The sequence below is a fragment of the Pseudochaenichthys georgianus genome, chromosome 15 (genome assembly GCF_902827115.2).
Source record: "Pseudochaenichthys georgianus chromosome 15, fPseGeo1.2, whole genome shotgun sequence".
Classification (NCBI taxonomy): Eukaryota; Metazoa; Chordata; class Actinopteri; order Perciformes; family Channichthyidae; genus Pseudochaenichthys; species Pseudochaenichthys georgianus.
Window position 1 is genome coordinate 14,008,804 of NC_047517.1, and position 15,412 is coordinate 14,024,215.

The following is a 15,412-nucleotide window of genomic DNA, read 5'->3' on the forward strand; positions in this document are numbered from 1 at the left end:
TGATGATTTGATCAAACATTGAAATATTTCATTGTGATGTATATCAATGTGGAGGGAAATGGTAAACAGGAGAGTGGCTGGGAATGAGGGTAAAAAAGGACCTACTTTGTTGAATGAGAAATAGAATTTGACTAATTTCCTCTTTATTAAACTCTATCTTCCACCTTACTTAAATTTCCTCTCATTTTCTGTGCTTTTTACATGTTTTATGCTCCTAAACATCGTGTTCTTCCTTTTTCCAGTGTCCTTACTCATTTGAATGAATTCATTATTTCCCATTAATGAGCTCAGCTTTGATGTGACACTTCAGGTGCATTAGGGTTCCTGGGAGGTCTTAACATCTGTCCATGTTTCAAACAACATCTGCACACAAGACAAACAACACCACTTGAGCGAAGAACTCTCAAACGACCTCCAGTAACCTCATTTAACACCGTCAGTATTTCATCACACAGGTACCACTGAGGCGCTGTCTCGTATCGAGCGCTGTATGATCAACGGGGACGAGAAGGAGGATGACAATCATTGAGCCTCATCATTTAAATCAGGGCGTCTGTAATACCTAGCGAGGAAGTGTCATGAATAAAAGACAAAGTGAAATCCGATCTGTGATCGCTTTGATATTGATACGAGCTGAAGGAAGATCACTAGGTTAGAGTGATGTCTCATTTACTTCTGTATAATGTATCATCCAATTATTTAATAAGATATCCCCTGTGCGGTTAATTTTTTTAACACGTTGTATATTATGTTTACTTTAAGGTGTCAAGTCTAGCGTGAAATTAACTGCCAATGCAAATGAAAGCATGTGACAATGAAGTGCTCCAAGCGACATGTTTTCGATGGATTATACCCGCACAGAGACCTCCATTAAATCCTGTGGAAGGTGACCAGTGAGCTGAGTTTGACACTTACTAAGATGTTTGGCGATTGCGGAGAGTGTATACACTTCCTGTTTACAAGCTAAAAATCAAACCAGCCCTTGTTTATCAAATCAGAGCCAGAAATACTCCCTGTCCAATAAGAGTCTGTTAAACACACACTGCTAAACGATTCTGTTTAATGAACAGCTCTGATAATCAAAGTAACCTGAAAATATGAAAACACCAGTAGGAGGCCTGGATACGAGAAAGGAAGTCTTAATGATTGGCACCAACCATAAACATATGTTTATTTTTAACCTGCAAATCTCACCTAATGCTGCTTTAAAAACCCTGTAGCCTGAATGCTGAGTAAATGAGGCGTAAATGCTGCCAAAGGCTATTTTCCGCATCTTCATAAATACCAGTGTGTTCCTGCAGATTACTCTTAAAGAGTGTGTGAGCGAGCTGACATGGTGATGTAGGTACAGGATTCTAATTTTAGCAAAGTGTCATATAGGTGCATGGGCAATGTATAATAATACTTGTTAGAAATTGCATGTGTCTCTGTCCACAAGAGGCACTGTGTAGGGAAGCACTTTTGATTTACCAATGTAAGTAGAATCCTCTTTGTAATTTTGATGTTTGCACTTGAGTCCTCAATGGTATTGAACACATTTGTTGTTCAATGTAGTAATACATATAATTTAGTTCAAAGGTGTTTTGGACCGATACACGATTTGTAAATTGGGATTGAAAATACAGATTCATTTATTTGAAGTGACATTCATAAATCAAATCAAATCGTTTTGAACTTAAAAATAAACTGTGGACACTGGTGTGTGCAAAGTTTCAGTTATCTTTTTTATATGGCAATTGTTTTTTAATATCTTTGTTGTAAATAAAGAAAATACAAAAAAAAATTGTCCTTTATTCTATTTCATTTTGTACTGTAGTGCAGTGTAGGGCTGACTCTCAGCTGATCAACAGAGCGAGAGGCCTCATGAAACTGAATCAACATGATCTTGAACACCTGCTGGAACTGTTCTTCCGCCAATCACATCGACTTCTGGATTTGTCCTGTGTATTGCCTAGTCTATGTAATGTAGTCAGTTGTTTTGCAGACTGACATTTTTTTTTAATCTGGGTCAAGTATATACAAATGTGGTATTGCTAAGCCTTCAGTTGCTGTGGACAATAGTATAGCTATTTAAAAATGGCGGGTGTCTGCAAGATGAACCGTTGTGCAGCATTTTCTATTCACTTCTACCAATCAGGGGTTTGTAGTGTTTTATAATTCAAAAATCAGCTATGCTTGGTTCGATTGGTTCAGAATTTTTGCAAATGGAAAACCAATAAAAATGCGAGTTGAGAAGATGTTTACTGTGGAAATAAGACTATTTCTGTTCTGATATGACACTGTCCTGGTTGAAACACAATACAGAAGAGGAACAACTTATGCAAAAATCAAAGGTAAAACCTGTCTACCAAAACAACTTGAGGGAGAAGTTAACTGCAACTCCCAAAGTGCATGTGTGCAAGAAACGTTCCATCTTAAATGTATTTACTTTTCAGTTCAGTGGCCATATTATTTGAATTATTTCAGCAACTACAGTGCCACGTTTTGTTATTACATTTAACAACAAACCTCTAACTGGTTATTTCTACGCAGCAAAAGGGAACAAGGCTCATGGGTATTGTAGTATTTAGAGCAATCCGCCTCAACAAACTGAGCATTAGTGTCACGATTCTCATGTTATGTCACGTTTGTAGTTTTGTCTGTGTTGGTGTTTTTCTTGTCTTTGGGTTTCCTGTCTTATTGTGTTAAGTGTTCACCCCCGTTTCCTGCCTGTCTGCTTTCTGTCTGTTTCCCTCCCTGATTACCCGATTGTGTTCACCTGTTGTCCTTGTGTTTCTCCTCCCCTGCCCAGCTGTGTCTTGTTCTGTGATTACCCTTCTGTGTATTTAGTCTTCCCCTGTGTTCCATGTCGGTTCATTGTTTCCCCTCCATGTTATTCCACGGTCTGTGTTCCTTGTGCTGCTCGTTGGTTTTGGATACTGCCTTGTTTTGCCACAGCTTTATATTATTTAATAAAGCTCGCTTTTCGTTATTCTGCATTTGAGTCCTACCTGCTTCACCCAATCGTAACAATTAGAAACAAACATGTAATAATTCCTACTGAGGGCTATAAAATAAAGATACAGTTCAATCCAGTAGACAATATTTCTAGATCCAAGGAGAGAATTAAAAAAAGACGGGTCTCTACACGGATTTATTCATGCACAGCACGTCCAGGCTGTTTCAAAGCCATGGTCGAGGACATTCTTACAGCAGTCAGATAAAGGATCATGGACATCCTATACTAACATTTTAACGAAACATCCCCTCTGCGCATGCACTCTCTCTGCTGGGGAGATGAAGAGAGGACCGGCAGGTTAACAAGGGGCATACATTTTGCTAATAAGGCAGATGAAATCCCCTCCCTCACATTGCCTTCTGGTTAAATCACTCCTGAGACTCCTGTGTTGAGGAACATTGAGGATATATTTGAAAAGAAACACTGAAATCTACAGTAGGTGTTACAATACTTTCAGATCCACCTCACAACTGAATGAAACACTATCTGCCTGGTTTTAAAGCCCACATATTTCACTCCTACTGTTTATAGTGCAGGTTCAGTAAGCTCCTCCAGAGCCACACCACAAATTATACAACAGGTTCACAGGCTGAGTAATACTCCTAGTGATGAGTAAACTGGTCTCAATGTGTAAAATGAGTGCAGCGCCACTTTGACTGAGAAAGCATTTCTTATTCAGACTGTGACAGTATTAGTTGTGCTCAGGTAACCTGGTGTCTTAAACACAGTGAGCTCTGTGTATCCAATGGTAATGTGTGGTAATCTTATGCTAATAGGGGGCTGATGCCATCCTAAAACTGAAAATCCGTATCGACTGAATGAACCCATGGATTTTGTGGGACTCTTAAATTCAGATGCATGCTCTCCTATTCTGCCACATCTACTGTATGCACATATTGTATTGTGTCTACATCGGCCCCCCCACCAACTGATGTAGCCTTCGAATGGAAACCAGGGAATCCACCGGCTAGGAGGGAAATATAGAGCGCTGCCCAAACGTTACACAAAGCACTGTCAGAATGATCAATATGTGCATATCTAAAAAGTGGGTGAACAGCAAAAAAAAAAATGGGAACAAAGAACCATCATGTATTCCCAAAGATTACAACAGGCACATATTAATAGAGTGAGGCTGTTATGTGCATGTTATGTCACTGGAGAGGCTGTAATATAGACAGGGGTGCACATAACTTTTTTGCCCTGGTTCTCAAAAGGCGCATTAGCCGCTTTCACACCGCAGGACTTGCGGTACTTTAGTGCCGGCACTAAAGTACCACGGCACTGAATCCGCCAGGGGGCTAGTGCCAATCGCAATACACACCGCAGTACTTTCCCTGAGGCAAGATTACGCTGACGTCACTTCGTCTTCTTCTTCTCTTGGTTTACTGGCAGGCCGCAAAACCACTTCACGGTGAGTACAACAAAAAACGAGAGAAGAAGAACTACACGGGGAGGGGGTATAAAGCCCACCCGCTGTATGAAGGGTTTGTTTACTTTCCGACCTCAGACATGATGGAGTTCAATGAGCTTGTTGTCTTTGTGCTCATGTTATACAGCTTTGTTACTGGGTTATTGCAGCCAACTAGGGATTTGACCCACTCGTCGGATGCTGTAAGTGCAATGCTGGTTCGGAATCGAAGGCGGTTAAAAAGGGTCTCTGGCCGAGCAGATCATCCAAGCGCTCGTACCATTTACTGGTCTTTCTATCGTTACCACTTTTATTATTGTGGTCTTTAATTTTTTTATAGTCCTGCCTGAGTTTCTTTATTTTTACCCGGCATCCGTGTGCACTGTGCACGATTCCCAGCTCAAGTAGCTTTTGCGAACATTGCTTAAAACATTTGGAGTTGGGAACTGCTTTCTGTAGAAGCTGCTGCATCCTGTCCTCAGAGTAAATTGCCAGAAGCGCCGACACTTCCTCATCATTCCACCGCTCCGGTGTTGCAGTACGTGTGGTCATAACTGCTTTAAAGTACAAAAAGCCTACTCGCTCAGGTGTGGATGTGGTTTTGTAGTGAGGAAAAAAATGGCTGCCTAACAAAAAAGAGTCTAACGGGGCGTGGTTTGCAATTCGCCCAGCCAATAGAAATAGAATAGAAATTGGCACTCTTTTATCACCAGGTTCGTACCACCTCTCTAGCAGGGACTGAAAAGGGCCAAAAGAGTTCCAAAAGAGTTCCCGGCACTGAGTAGTCCCGGCGGTGTGAACGCAACATTATTGGTACTAATGGAACTAAAGAACCAAAGTACCAGGGAAAGTCCTGCGATGTGAATGCGGCTAATCACACCGCAGTACTTTTCCCACAAAGGTTCATGAGAACTTAGTTCATGAGAACTCTTTTGTCGCGTTCACACCAAAAAGAGCCGGTACTAAAATTAGTTTGTGAGAACCTTTTTACCCCCACGAAAGTCCCTGCAAGAGAGCAGGGACTTTCGTGCGGCTCTCTTGTGAGAAAAGAGCTATATTTCTGATTGGCTGGGCGGATTGCAAACCACCCCCCGTAAAACTCCCAAAAAGTTTTGTGAAGCCGCCATTTTATTATCCTCGCATTAGCATTATTAGCATTAGCATTAGCCCAGCGCAGAAACGCAGAGAGACTAACTTATGGCAACACAAAATAAAACATGGGAGCGGTGGAGATGAGGAGGTGTCGGCGTTCTGGCGATTTACTCGGAAGGCTTTAGTAGAAGCTGCTGGGAGTCCCAGCAGCTGAAGCCAGTCTTTTCCTCCCCGGGGACTTCCGGCCGGGGACTTTGGGCGGCAGTATACGCCGTGAAGTGGTTTGCGGCCTGCCAGTAAACCCAAAGCAGAAGAAGAGCAAGTGACGTCAGCGGCTTCATTTGCCTAATCCACCCCCAGGGACTCATTCCGGTGTGAACACGATCTGTACTTAGTTCATGCGAACTAAAGAGTTCTCATGAACTAAGTTCTCATGAACCTTTGTGGGAAAAGTACTGCGGTGTGAATGCGCCTAATGGGGCACCTGGAGATGTTGCTTGGTGCTCATCCTTACAATTAAATAAACCGTAACTTTTGAGGGGGTCTTGACTTTATTTGCCATACACACGGCACTGAACACACATGCAGAGGTGAACACAAGACAACATTAGCACGACCAGTAATCCTACAAGCCGTCATCACTAACCTCCTGACTGTTCTCCTCACTGTCTTCCTCTCTGTCAGACATGGTAGCTGATGATGTAGGCCTACTTCTTTCTCTCTGGTTGAGTCTGCTATTAGCTGCTTGCATCCACAAGTCAACAGCTGGGTTTGGGTCGAAAGTCTCTGTTGTCATCTTAGACAAGTGGATGTAATCAAATAAGTATGTGAACATAACCTTCCGGCGCAGACTGAAAACTCATCTCTTTCGACTCCACTTCGAGCGATAGAACTATTAACAAAGCACTTATATACTAATAAAGGGCTGGCTTATCTAAAGCCAGTTGAGTAGCACTTGAAATGTTTTTGCTCTATGAAGCCTGATGTACTTATATGATTCTGTTTTCTTCAAGTTTGTATTTTGTTGGTCGAACGCACTTATTGTAAGTCGCTTTGGATAAAAGCGTCAGCTAAATGCAATGTAATGTAATATAATAACCAGTAACCTACCATAGCCAATAACAAATGAATGTAACTTTTTTTATTTGTTTTGTTCATTCATATCTTATTTTACCTTAACATGTATTATTTATTCATGCATTTTTTTAATCTCTCCAGTTTTAAAGGATATTTTTGGTTTACTGTCCTATAGTATACATTGGAATGATTTCAAACCTGTTTATCCCAATAATTATAAAGGAGTGCCTTGGAAATATGTGTTTACATCAATTGTGACCAAACCGTTTGAACTTAGACTAAAGTGAACTGTCTAAACACTCAAGAGTCCTTTACCTCACTGAGCTGTAGTTATCAGCCTCAGTCTGACTGGAGAGGACTCTCCCTCCACATTATTGTAGAAACATCTTCTTCTTATATCCGTTAGAGCAGCTAGCACCAAATTCTAATAACAACAGCGCCGGTACCGGGCGGTGCACCCTCCCTCTCTCCCTCGCTCACTCACACATTGGCTGTGAGCTGCGGGCGCCAGATAAGCCAACATCCCCCATTTTAACCACTTACAGCGCCCATCGTACAGGCCAAATGAAACGTGTAACCGGGGTGAAAAGGGTGTAACATTTACTTAATTATTCAAAAGTTCATTACAAGCCAATGCTTATATCTACAGTGATAAAGGAATTATCCTAATGTGATATTCTTAGTTGGTGGTACATGCTGATCAAGGCGTTTTGTGGTCTATTTGTTTTCTTCTAGCTTAATTGTCGTCTTTATATATTTTGTCTCTTTTGAGGAAAACTCGTTTTTTTTTTTTTATTATTCTCTTGTGTTCAATACTTAATGTGTAAACGCTCAGTCTTCTTTATTGAATTTTTTAAATGTGGAACGTACTGTAGGCAGCTTGTCTTTATCCCAGGGATTAAGTCTTTATGCAGAGTGCTTGCTCTTGTTTACGGTACAGCCCGTGCCACTTTAAGATTCCACCTCAGAGATACATATCGCAAGTCATCATTCTTTTTGCTGAAGGAAGCAATGTTGCTGACATTGCCATGTTGCATTAGAGTCACACCAAGCAAACAAGGGGACATAATCTAGGACATGCTGTCTGGAATCATCCGAAACAACTTCAGATAATCGACTCTGAGCCAAAGACAGGCCAAAGCTTTCAAACCAACAGGATCATAAACTTACAACCCGAGCAGCGAAAAAAGCAAACGGACCACACATATGTGTACCAGACAGTGGGAGGGATTTGGAACATACTGACTCCATCAGATAAACTGAGTAATTATAAGAAATTATGTCAAAATGTTTTACACAAAAACATGTATTATTTTGTGGGTGTGACACAAAAATCATTAATATTACGCAATCTGTTATGGCACGACCCTGCAAACACTGCAGTGCAGCATAGTGCATGCTTCGCGTCAGCAAAAATCACGACTACTTCCCCCTTATCACTCCTGTTGAGGTGCCCCTGAGCAAAACACATTTGACATTAGTTTTCTCTGAGTAGAGCTACTCAGCAGCCCCCGCTAGCACACTGGTTACTTTACTGGAATAAAGCATTCACTGCAGTGTTGTTGGAAGAAACGCTCTCCATCATAGGCGGCGCGTGAGGCTCAGGTTTGGTAAGGCTAAATAACTTTTTTTTACCTGACGCTGCCCGCCTCCGGCGTCTATAGAAATGAGATCAACTCAGTGAAAGCACCGCCTGCTGACCAATCAGAGCTCAGTGTACGGAGTTTAAATCTATCAAGTCATATTACAGGATAAAGGAAATACAGTTTAAACTGCCATATGCAGAGAAGACGCCGACGTGTCGCACTTATCATTCATATCACATCATCAATCAGATCATCGATCATATAATATCATAATATAGCCTATTTCCTTATCTGAGTCAGCTTCTCGAGCCGTATCTGGCCGTGCAACACTCACAGTGTCACATACTGTATGCAGACGTATTATTTTAAGCAACACATTAAGTTGATGAAACACTCAACTCAAATGTAATTAAAGTCAGATCCACTCGTGTCTTAGATGGGGCAGTGATATCATAAAACTGTTGTACGCTTTCAAACACTCGGTAGTTTATTTATTTTTTAACCAGTTGTTCTGTATTCACCTTGCAGGTGCAACTCTGTGGCTTGTATCCTGGATTATATGCTTAAATCATGGATGTTTAAAGTACATATTTGTCTAATATTAGTTTACTTTTCATTAATGAAGTATGACGCTGCGCTGTCAGTAGGCACACTTTTCCCTGTTTGTGATTGGTCAAATGTAGCTAACCCTGTGAACGCGCTCTCAGCTGGAGAAAGAAACCCTGGCTTGATTCACCAAGTTGATAACCAGCTTAGCGAGATCTCGTTTGTTAGGGTTAGTTAAGATAACTCAAACATATCCAGGGTCTGTTGAACTAGCTTCGTAGTACAGTTTACTGGTGCTGCATAGCAGCGCTAATGTCAAAGACACAAACATTATACATTATATTTTTATTTTATTAGGATGCAGTGACACAAATATTTGGGAAGGCTTAGCCTTCCCGAGCCTACAGTACCCGCCGCCCCTGCTCTCCATGCTCACCAGTCTTGCAGATGGGACAGCACTGTTCCGGCTCGTACTCCGGGTCCACACACTCCGTCTGAGGGCAGGCTGCCACCGAGCATAGCACCTCCCCGCTTGGCTCACATCGGCACTTCTCACATGGAGACACCTGCATAGAGAAATAGTAATTAAAACCCTCATAAATACACAAATACACAGGCAGACAGACAACAGTGTGTGTGAGCCTTAATTAAATTCTCCTTATCTTTTTCTCCGGCTCTTTTGTTTGTCTCTGTGTCTCACTGCTTCTACTAGCTCTGTCTCCCTGACACACGTACGTAGGCACGCACGCACGCACGCACACACACACACACACACACACACACACACACACACACACACACATACACACACACACACACACACACACACACACACACACACACACACACACACACACACACACACACACACACACACACACACACACACACACACACACACACACATTCCTGCCTGTCTGGCTTGTTAATACAGCATGTCACAAAGCTATAGGAAAGTCTCATCCTTCATGGCCAATGAATGCCTCGTTCTGAATAGAGCCAAGTCGAGAATTGAACTGCACTATCCAATCAGGGTATATATAGAGAAATCAATAGTAATGGGGAAACAAAAGAAATATGCTTCCAATTTTCTTGGTGCGTGAACAGAAACAGTAATTCCGGTAAGGGTTCTTCAACTGTCCTGTATGTCTGTGTTAGGGAAAGTATTGACCTAGACTCCTAGATGACGTCTGTTTATCTCCTTTAAGGACATAGGCTGCTTGAGCCATAATGTTATTGGTCCCATTCTGTGACCGGTCAACACAAGGACACAGATGGTCTGTTGTTGTGGGTGCACTGGGACACTTCCTTCTTTGTTGTTTGTGGACTCCAAGGTATGACATCTTCGAGGCCATAAGTGACGGACGCAAGTGACTCAGTGTGCCCAACTGGTTAAACTATCTTATCAAAATATGTTGATTACTCTGTGAAACCAGTTAAATGGGCTAACGAGAGAGAGGTTCTCCAGAATTGACGTGGCAACCACCCGTGCAGTCAGACCGTGACTGCTGTGACTTGTGATGTGAATCCTCCGGCCGTAACTCCAAATAAACCTCCAGTGTTTGACATCAAAGCTCCTGCTCTACCGTGTCTCCTTCCTGAGTCGCTGACTCCCACTGCATTGCTACACAGAAGTTTCCCTTACAGTCTGGAAATAGAACAAATGCGGGTCAAAAGCGGCTAGTATACCTTTTTGTTTTAAGAACACACTCCCTATGGAAGGCTTCATTTAGCAGCCGCTCGTATAAAGCATACACCTTTAATCTTAACCAGAGAGCAAAGGTTAATTCAGCCAGCGTTGCCATAGATTGCAGAGGCCTGCGCCTCCGCATGGCACTCCACTGTGAAAAATGGAATGAGGCAGCATTTAGTACAATACGCAAGAACTTAGCAATCAACTATAAAAAAAACCTGACTGTTGCTTAGTTTCAAAGCTACCCCACCTCCACCTCCCCATCCCACAGCACAAAGGCTGACGTATGACTCTTGTGAAAGTAGAGCTTTCTGTGACTTTCCCTCAGCAGAAACCTGACATTGAGCTGGTGGTAACGCAGCCCGTTAGTTGGAGGAAAATCCCTAGCCTTAACCCCCCGCTGAGACGCTTCACAACAGAAAGAGAGGCATTAGGCACCGCTAATCGCAGACGTAACACCAGCACTGTGGTGCAATCCTGAGTCGAGCCTTTCAAAGAGTTGTCAGAAGATAGAACACTAAAAAGATCTTGCTGGTGTATCTCTGTGTCTCTTCACAAGCACCCACACACAGACTTGTAACATTACTGTAACTGTGTCAGGTGTTTGCAACAAAGTGAATATAGAAACATACAATGCTAAATTCAGCCTGCGGATATATTCAGGCGCTGTGTGAGGGAAAAAAACAACAAGTGCTGACCTTTGCCATTATAAAGCTGCCTGCCTGCTCGCTCGCATGCTGTGAGGCAAGGTAACTCCTCTCTGTGTATTGCCTGTGATAAACTACATTGAACAGAGTGTTCCGTCAGCACTTGTTTCAAGTTTCCGCACGTCAAAAAAAAGAGTGAATGCAGTTAATTGTCTCACCTTAAATTCCTGCAGCGAGGCGTAGATCTTCTCCCGAAACTCACAGTAGTTTTTTTTCTCCTTGCACAGCGGGCAGCATTGGCTAGTGTCCACTTTAATGCAGCGAGGGTGAACCTTGGGACATTCTGGCTTGGCGCACATAGGACCCTCGTCCGTGCAGAGGCAGGGGCACGTGGAAGGGCCTGGGGTGAACTGCTCACCAATGGCAAACATGAAGCCGCTCTCGTCCATGCAGCCTTTCCCCCGGTAGTCTGGGTAGGCGTACTCGTCGATGGAGTCCAAAGAGAGGGTGACATCGCTTGTGGGGCCCTCGTCTATTTCGTTCAGGCTGTCCTGCTCTGTCCACAGCTCCAGGGGCTTCCCGCCCTTAGATCCTTGTGACTGGGAGCCGGGGTTCGCCCTGAGGGCAGTCCTGTTGGGGCCCAAAGCATTGATCTGTTTCTGGGCGTCGTATACAAGCGGCTCCTCGGGGGTCTGCTCGTCCTGAGGTTTGTCCTGCCTAGCTTGAGTCAACACTTTTTCCAGACGTTCTCGGCTCGCCGCTATAGGATTACACTGGATGCCACACATCAGGAACCCCAGAACAAAGAGAACTTCTGCTGTCATGACAACGGAGTGCAACATCTCTCCCCACCACCAGCGAGGTGGGAAAACACCTTGGCTCACATAACACGCTTCACATCTCAGGTGTGAGCCAGTCCATCTGGAAAGAGAAAATTAAACTGGGGTTATGCGCTCAGCGTTCTGTCACTTCTCATCCCAGGTGTGGGCTCTGTTTCATTTAGATTCTACAACAGTGAAATACATTCAGACTACATCAGAGCCCGACTCCCGCTGAGTGTGATGCAAGCCTGTAGGATCAGTGGATTGGATCATCAGGACAGGGAGCATTCATAGGGCTGTGTTCGGAAATCAATACTGCTTCATACTGTAACACTCCCCTGCATCAATCACAGCAGCAGTGACAGAGTAAGAGGCAAAATGGCCAAAGAAAGACCTGAATCCAACACTCTTAAGCCTGTGCTCCTCTCATGGAACAAAGCATCGGGATCAATGTCTGCTTTTTAAGAAAAATGAATCACAGTCAACTGTACAAAAGCAGAAATATATTGATTGGAAAGAAGAATCTTGCTGACAGAAGTACCCATTGCATTATCAAAATAAAAGCGCGTCACTTTCTTTAAAGTTTTCAGAATTGCATGGAGTCAATAAACATCAGCTCAAGTCGAGTGAAACCCTGGATCAACTGCAGACGTTGCAGAGACTGCACATTTTAAAAAGCTGCAGTCACTGTGTTTGTTGTGTGTCTCTTGCTTAACTTGATTTTTCTGCGACGTCTTGAAAATCCAGTGCCTGCTACAGTATGATGCTTTGCTGCGTTCGGTGGCCTACTTGCATTCATTTACTTCTCACCAACTGCTCAGTGTCATCTCTGAGCCGCGTTTAAAGGGATGCAGTCCTGTTGACATATAGCTTATTTTGAGGGAAGGCGAGATTACCCCGTATTGACTGACTCAACAATGAACTGTAAAGTCCTGCACGAGCTTGATTAAGAATAGTTCACCATATTGATTCATTTGTCAAACTCAATTTCAGACTGAGAAATTGGGAGCCCTAAACAGGAGGGGAAAAGCAACTTAGCATTAAATTAGCCGTGAACAAATAAGGTGTGTTAATACAGAGTGGAGATAATGCTGGGGACACCGCCCGCATTAATTCTATCCAGTTCCAACTACGCAGCCAAACACTTGCTATATGTTTAAAGTCATGCAATTTGTTATTCATGAATTCTGATCTATTCTGAGGATAGAGTGAGCTCAAATGGACTGCTGGCACACCGGCATGCTGTTTGTGTTGTGTTTTAGCTGAATTGCTATGTTTGAGGCAGAATCCTTGGAACTGCTGTGGAAAGCAGGGGAAGCAGAACGAGGTGCATACCGATAATGCTGCTGCAGCTGAGAGAGGGAGAAAGTGAGAGACAGAGAGAGAGAGAGGGAGAAAGTGAGAGACAGAGAGAGAGAGAGAGAGAGAGAGAGAGAGAGTGAGGGAGAACGTGAGAGACAGAGAGAGAGAGAGAGAGAGAGAGAGAGAGAGATAGAGAGATAAGCCCATGCCTCATTAGTAAAAGGACCTCATTTAGCTTTTCTCAGCCTCACCTCTCCACCTTAACAGCTGTTACTGGCTGTCACACTGAAGCTGCTGCTGCTGCTGCTGCTGCTGCTGCTGCAAGGCCCTCAGGCTGGTTGTCAACTGGGCGAAAACTAGCCACAGCACCACCGAATCTAAGGCCCAGGCTACCGACGGAACTATATTTCTCCCACTGCTGACAAATCCCATGAAAACATCAAAACCAGCCACAAATGGATCACACTAACAAGTGTATCAGAAGACTGGTTAAGCTAAATTCCTGTGATCCATACAGTGTCCACTGATGTTAAAAAACACATTGATAAGCCATACAGTTTCTTCATGTATCCTCAATAGTGAATTGAATCAGTATCTGTGTCCTTTTGTAGTCAATTTCCTGTTGTTTGTCTTGTCTTACCCCGGCTGATACTTCACTAAATCGACTGTTTTAATTTGTAAAGTATAATTGTAAATGTAAATTGTAAATCTGTAACCCTGTAAGGTGTCCTTGGGTGTTTTGAAAGGCGCCCCCCAAAATAAATGTATTATTATTATTATTATTGCCAGATGTAGGATAATTATTGGAGGTGAACCATAATTATGCCCTTTGTCAATTAGCAATGCACATGCTGTAAAATGCCATACAATACAATACAATGTACAATCATTTGAATATTTCCCACACTTAAGCTACCCTAAGTAGTTGGTTTTAGTCTCTGCTGTAATATCTGGATTAATTATAGATCAAGTTTACCCATCTGCCTTCTCACGTAACTTCTTTCCAACCAATCCTGCTTGGCTATGCAGTAGATCAACACAAACAGGGCCTCTGTTCTCTCTACCACCGTTTGCCGCACATTTCAAGAGTAAATTATCCAATAACCCAGTAACCTATTTACATATGATGATTTTGAGCCTCTACTATGTTCGATTAACACTCCCATCTGTCAACGAATGGTGGTCAAAACAATGGTGTAACTGCTCCATCTTATGACTCTAAGTTTTTTGCTTAGCGCTTAGCACATACGTGTCAAATTCATATTAAAAGGTCTCCTGTGGGAACATCTTCTTTGCAACTCTTGCCTTAGTACAAGGGATGGAATTCTTATTAAGGGGCTAATTTGGACATAAAACATGCTAAGCAAACAAGCATTAGCTTAACTATCTCCTTGTGCTTGATCTTACTAAGTCAAAGGGAGAGCTAACAGTTGTAGCCTACTGACCGTGCCATATTTTTCCTTACTGACAGTAATAAGCTGTAACTTAGGCTGCACTCAGTGACACACATACAATATAATATTTTTCTCTTCTGCTGTAAATAATAACTTCAGCGGTAAATGTGTATTAATCCATGGTTGAAAATAGTCCTCTACAAATGCACTCTTTAATTCTGCCTCAGTTACTTATTCTAAAAACTACTGTGTCTGCTGATTGAGGGAAATAAAGAGCCTTCTTGAGAATGGAAACTACTATATTTGTTATCATTGAGCAGTTATTAATGGGCTCTGGGCTGAGTGCCACACACAGCGTAGAGAAATTGAAGAGCAGTGAGACGCAGACCTTGATGGTTTGGGTCTTTTCATGGCATTTGTTGACAGTGAGACAAATATATAGAAAGTGCAGAGTGCTTTAATATTCATTTTTTCTTGCAGATGAAATTGTGCTACAACTACATTTAACATCATTATGCTATTTTTGTATATATATCTCATCATTTCTGAATGTCTTTTTAATTCAGTGGACTTGTGCCCAGAATGAAACACAAATATGTCCTTTTAAGTAAAGTAGGCTACCTACTGACAAACATTTCCAAGGCGTCATGTGTATACTTTTTCTGACCACTCCTCAGGTTCAAGTGATTGCAAACCTTCTCACATTAATAGCTTTGCATATAAGCCATTACGTTAAAGGTCATGGATCTATCTTTGCCCTACAGCCCTGCAGAGAATTCACTTTGTTTGCTTCACTGCTCTATCTTGAATACTTGCCAAGCTGGCTGTAAGAAATACACAACTACGAA

At 42.6% G+C, this 15,412-nt stretch overlaps 1 protein-coding gene across 1 annotated transcript in view; it reads right to left on the reverse strand.

Moving 5' to 3' along the window:
• The window catches only part of vwc2 (von Willebrand factor C domain containing 2), a 37,461-nt gene that overhangs the window by 13,825 nt on the left and 8,224 nt on the right, over window positions 1-15,412 (reverse strand). The window contains exons 2-3 of the mRNA XM_034101280.1: window positions 11,266-11,968; window positions 9,144-9,273 (exon numbers count right to left, since the gene is read on the reverse strand). Of these exons, the coding sequence (XP_033957171.1) occupies window positions 9,144-9,273; window positions 11,266-11,889 (754 nt within the window). The 5' untranslated portion in view covers window positions 11,890-11,968. The remainder of the gene's footprint in view (window positions 1-9,143; window positions 9,274-11,265; window positions 11,969-15,412) is intronic.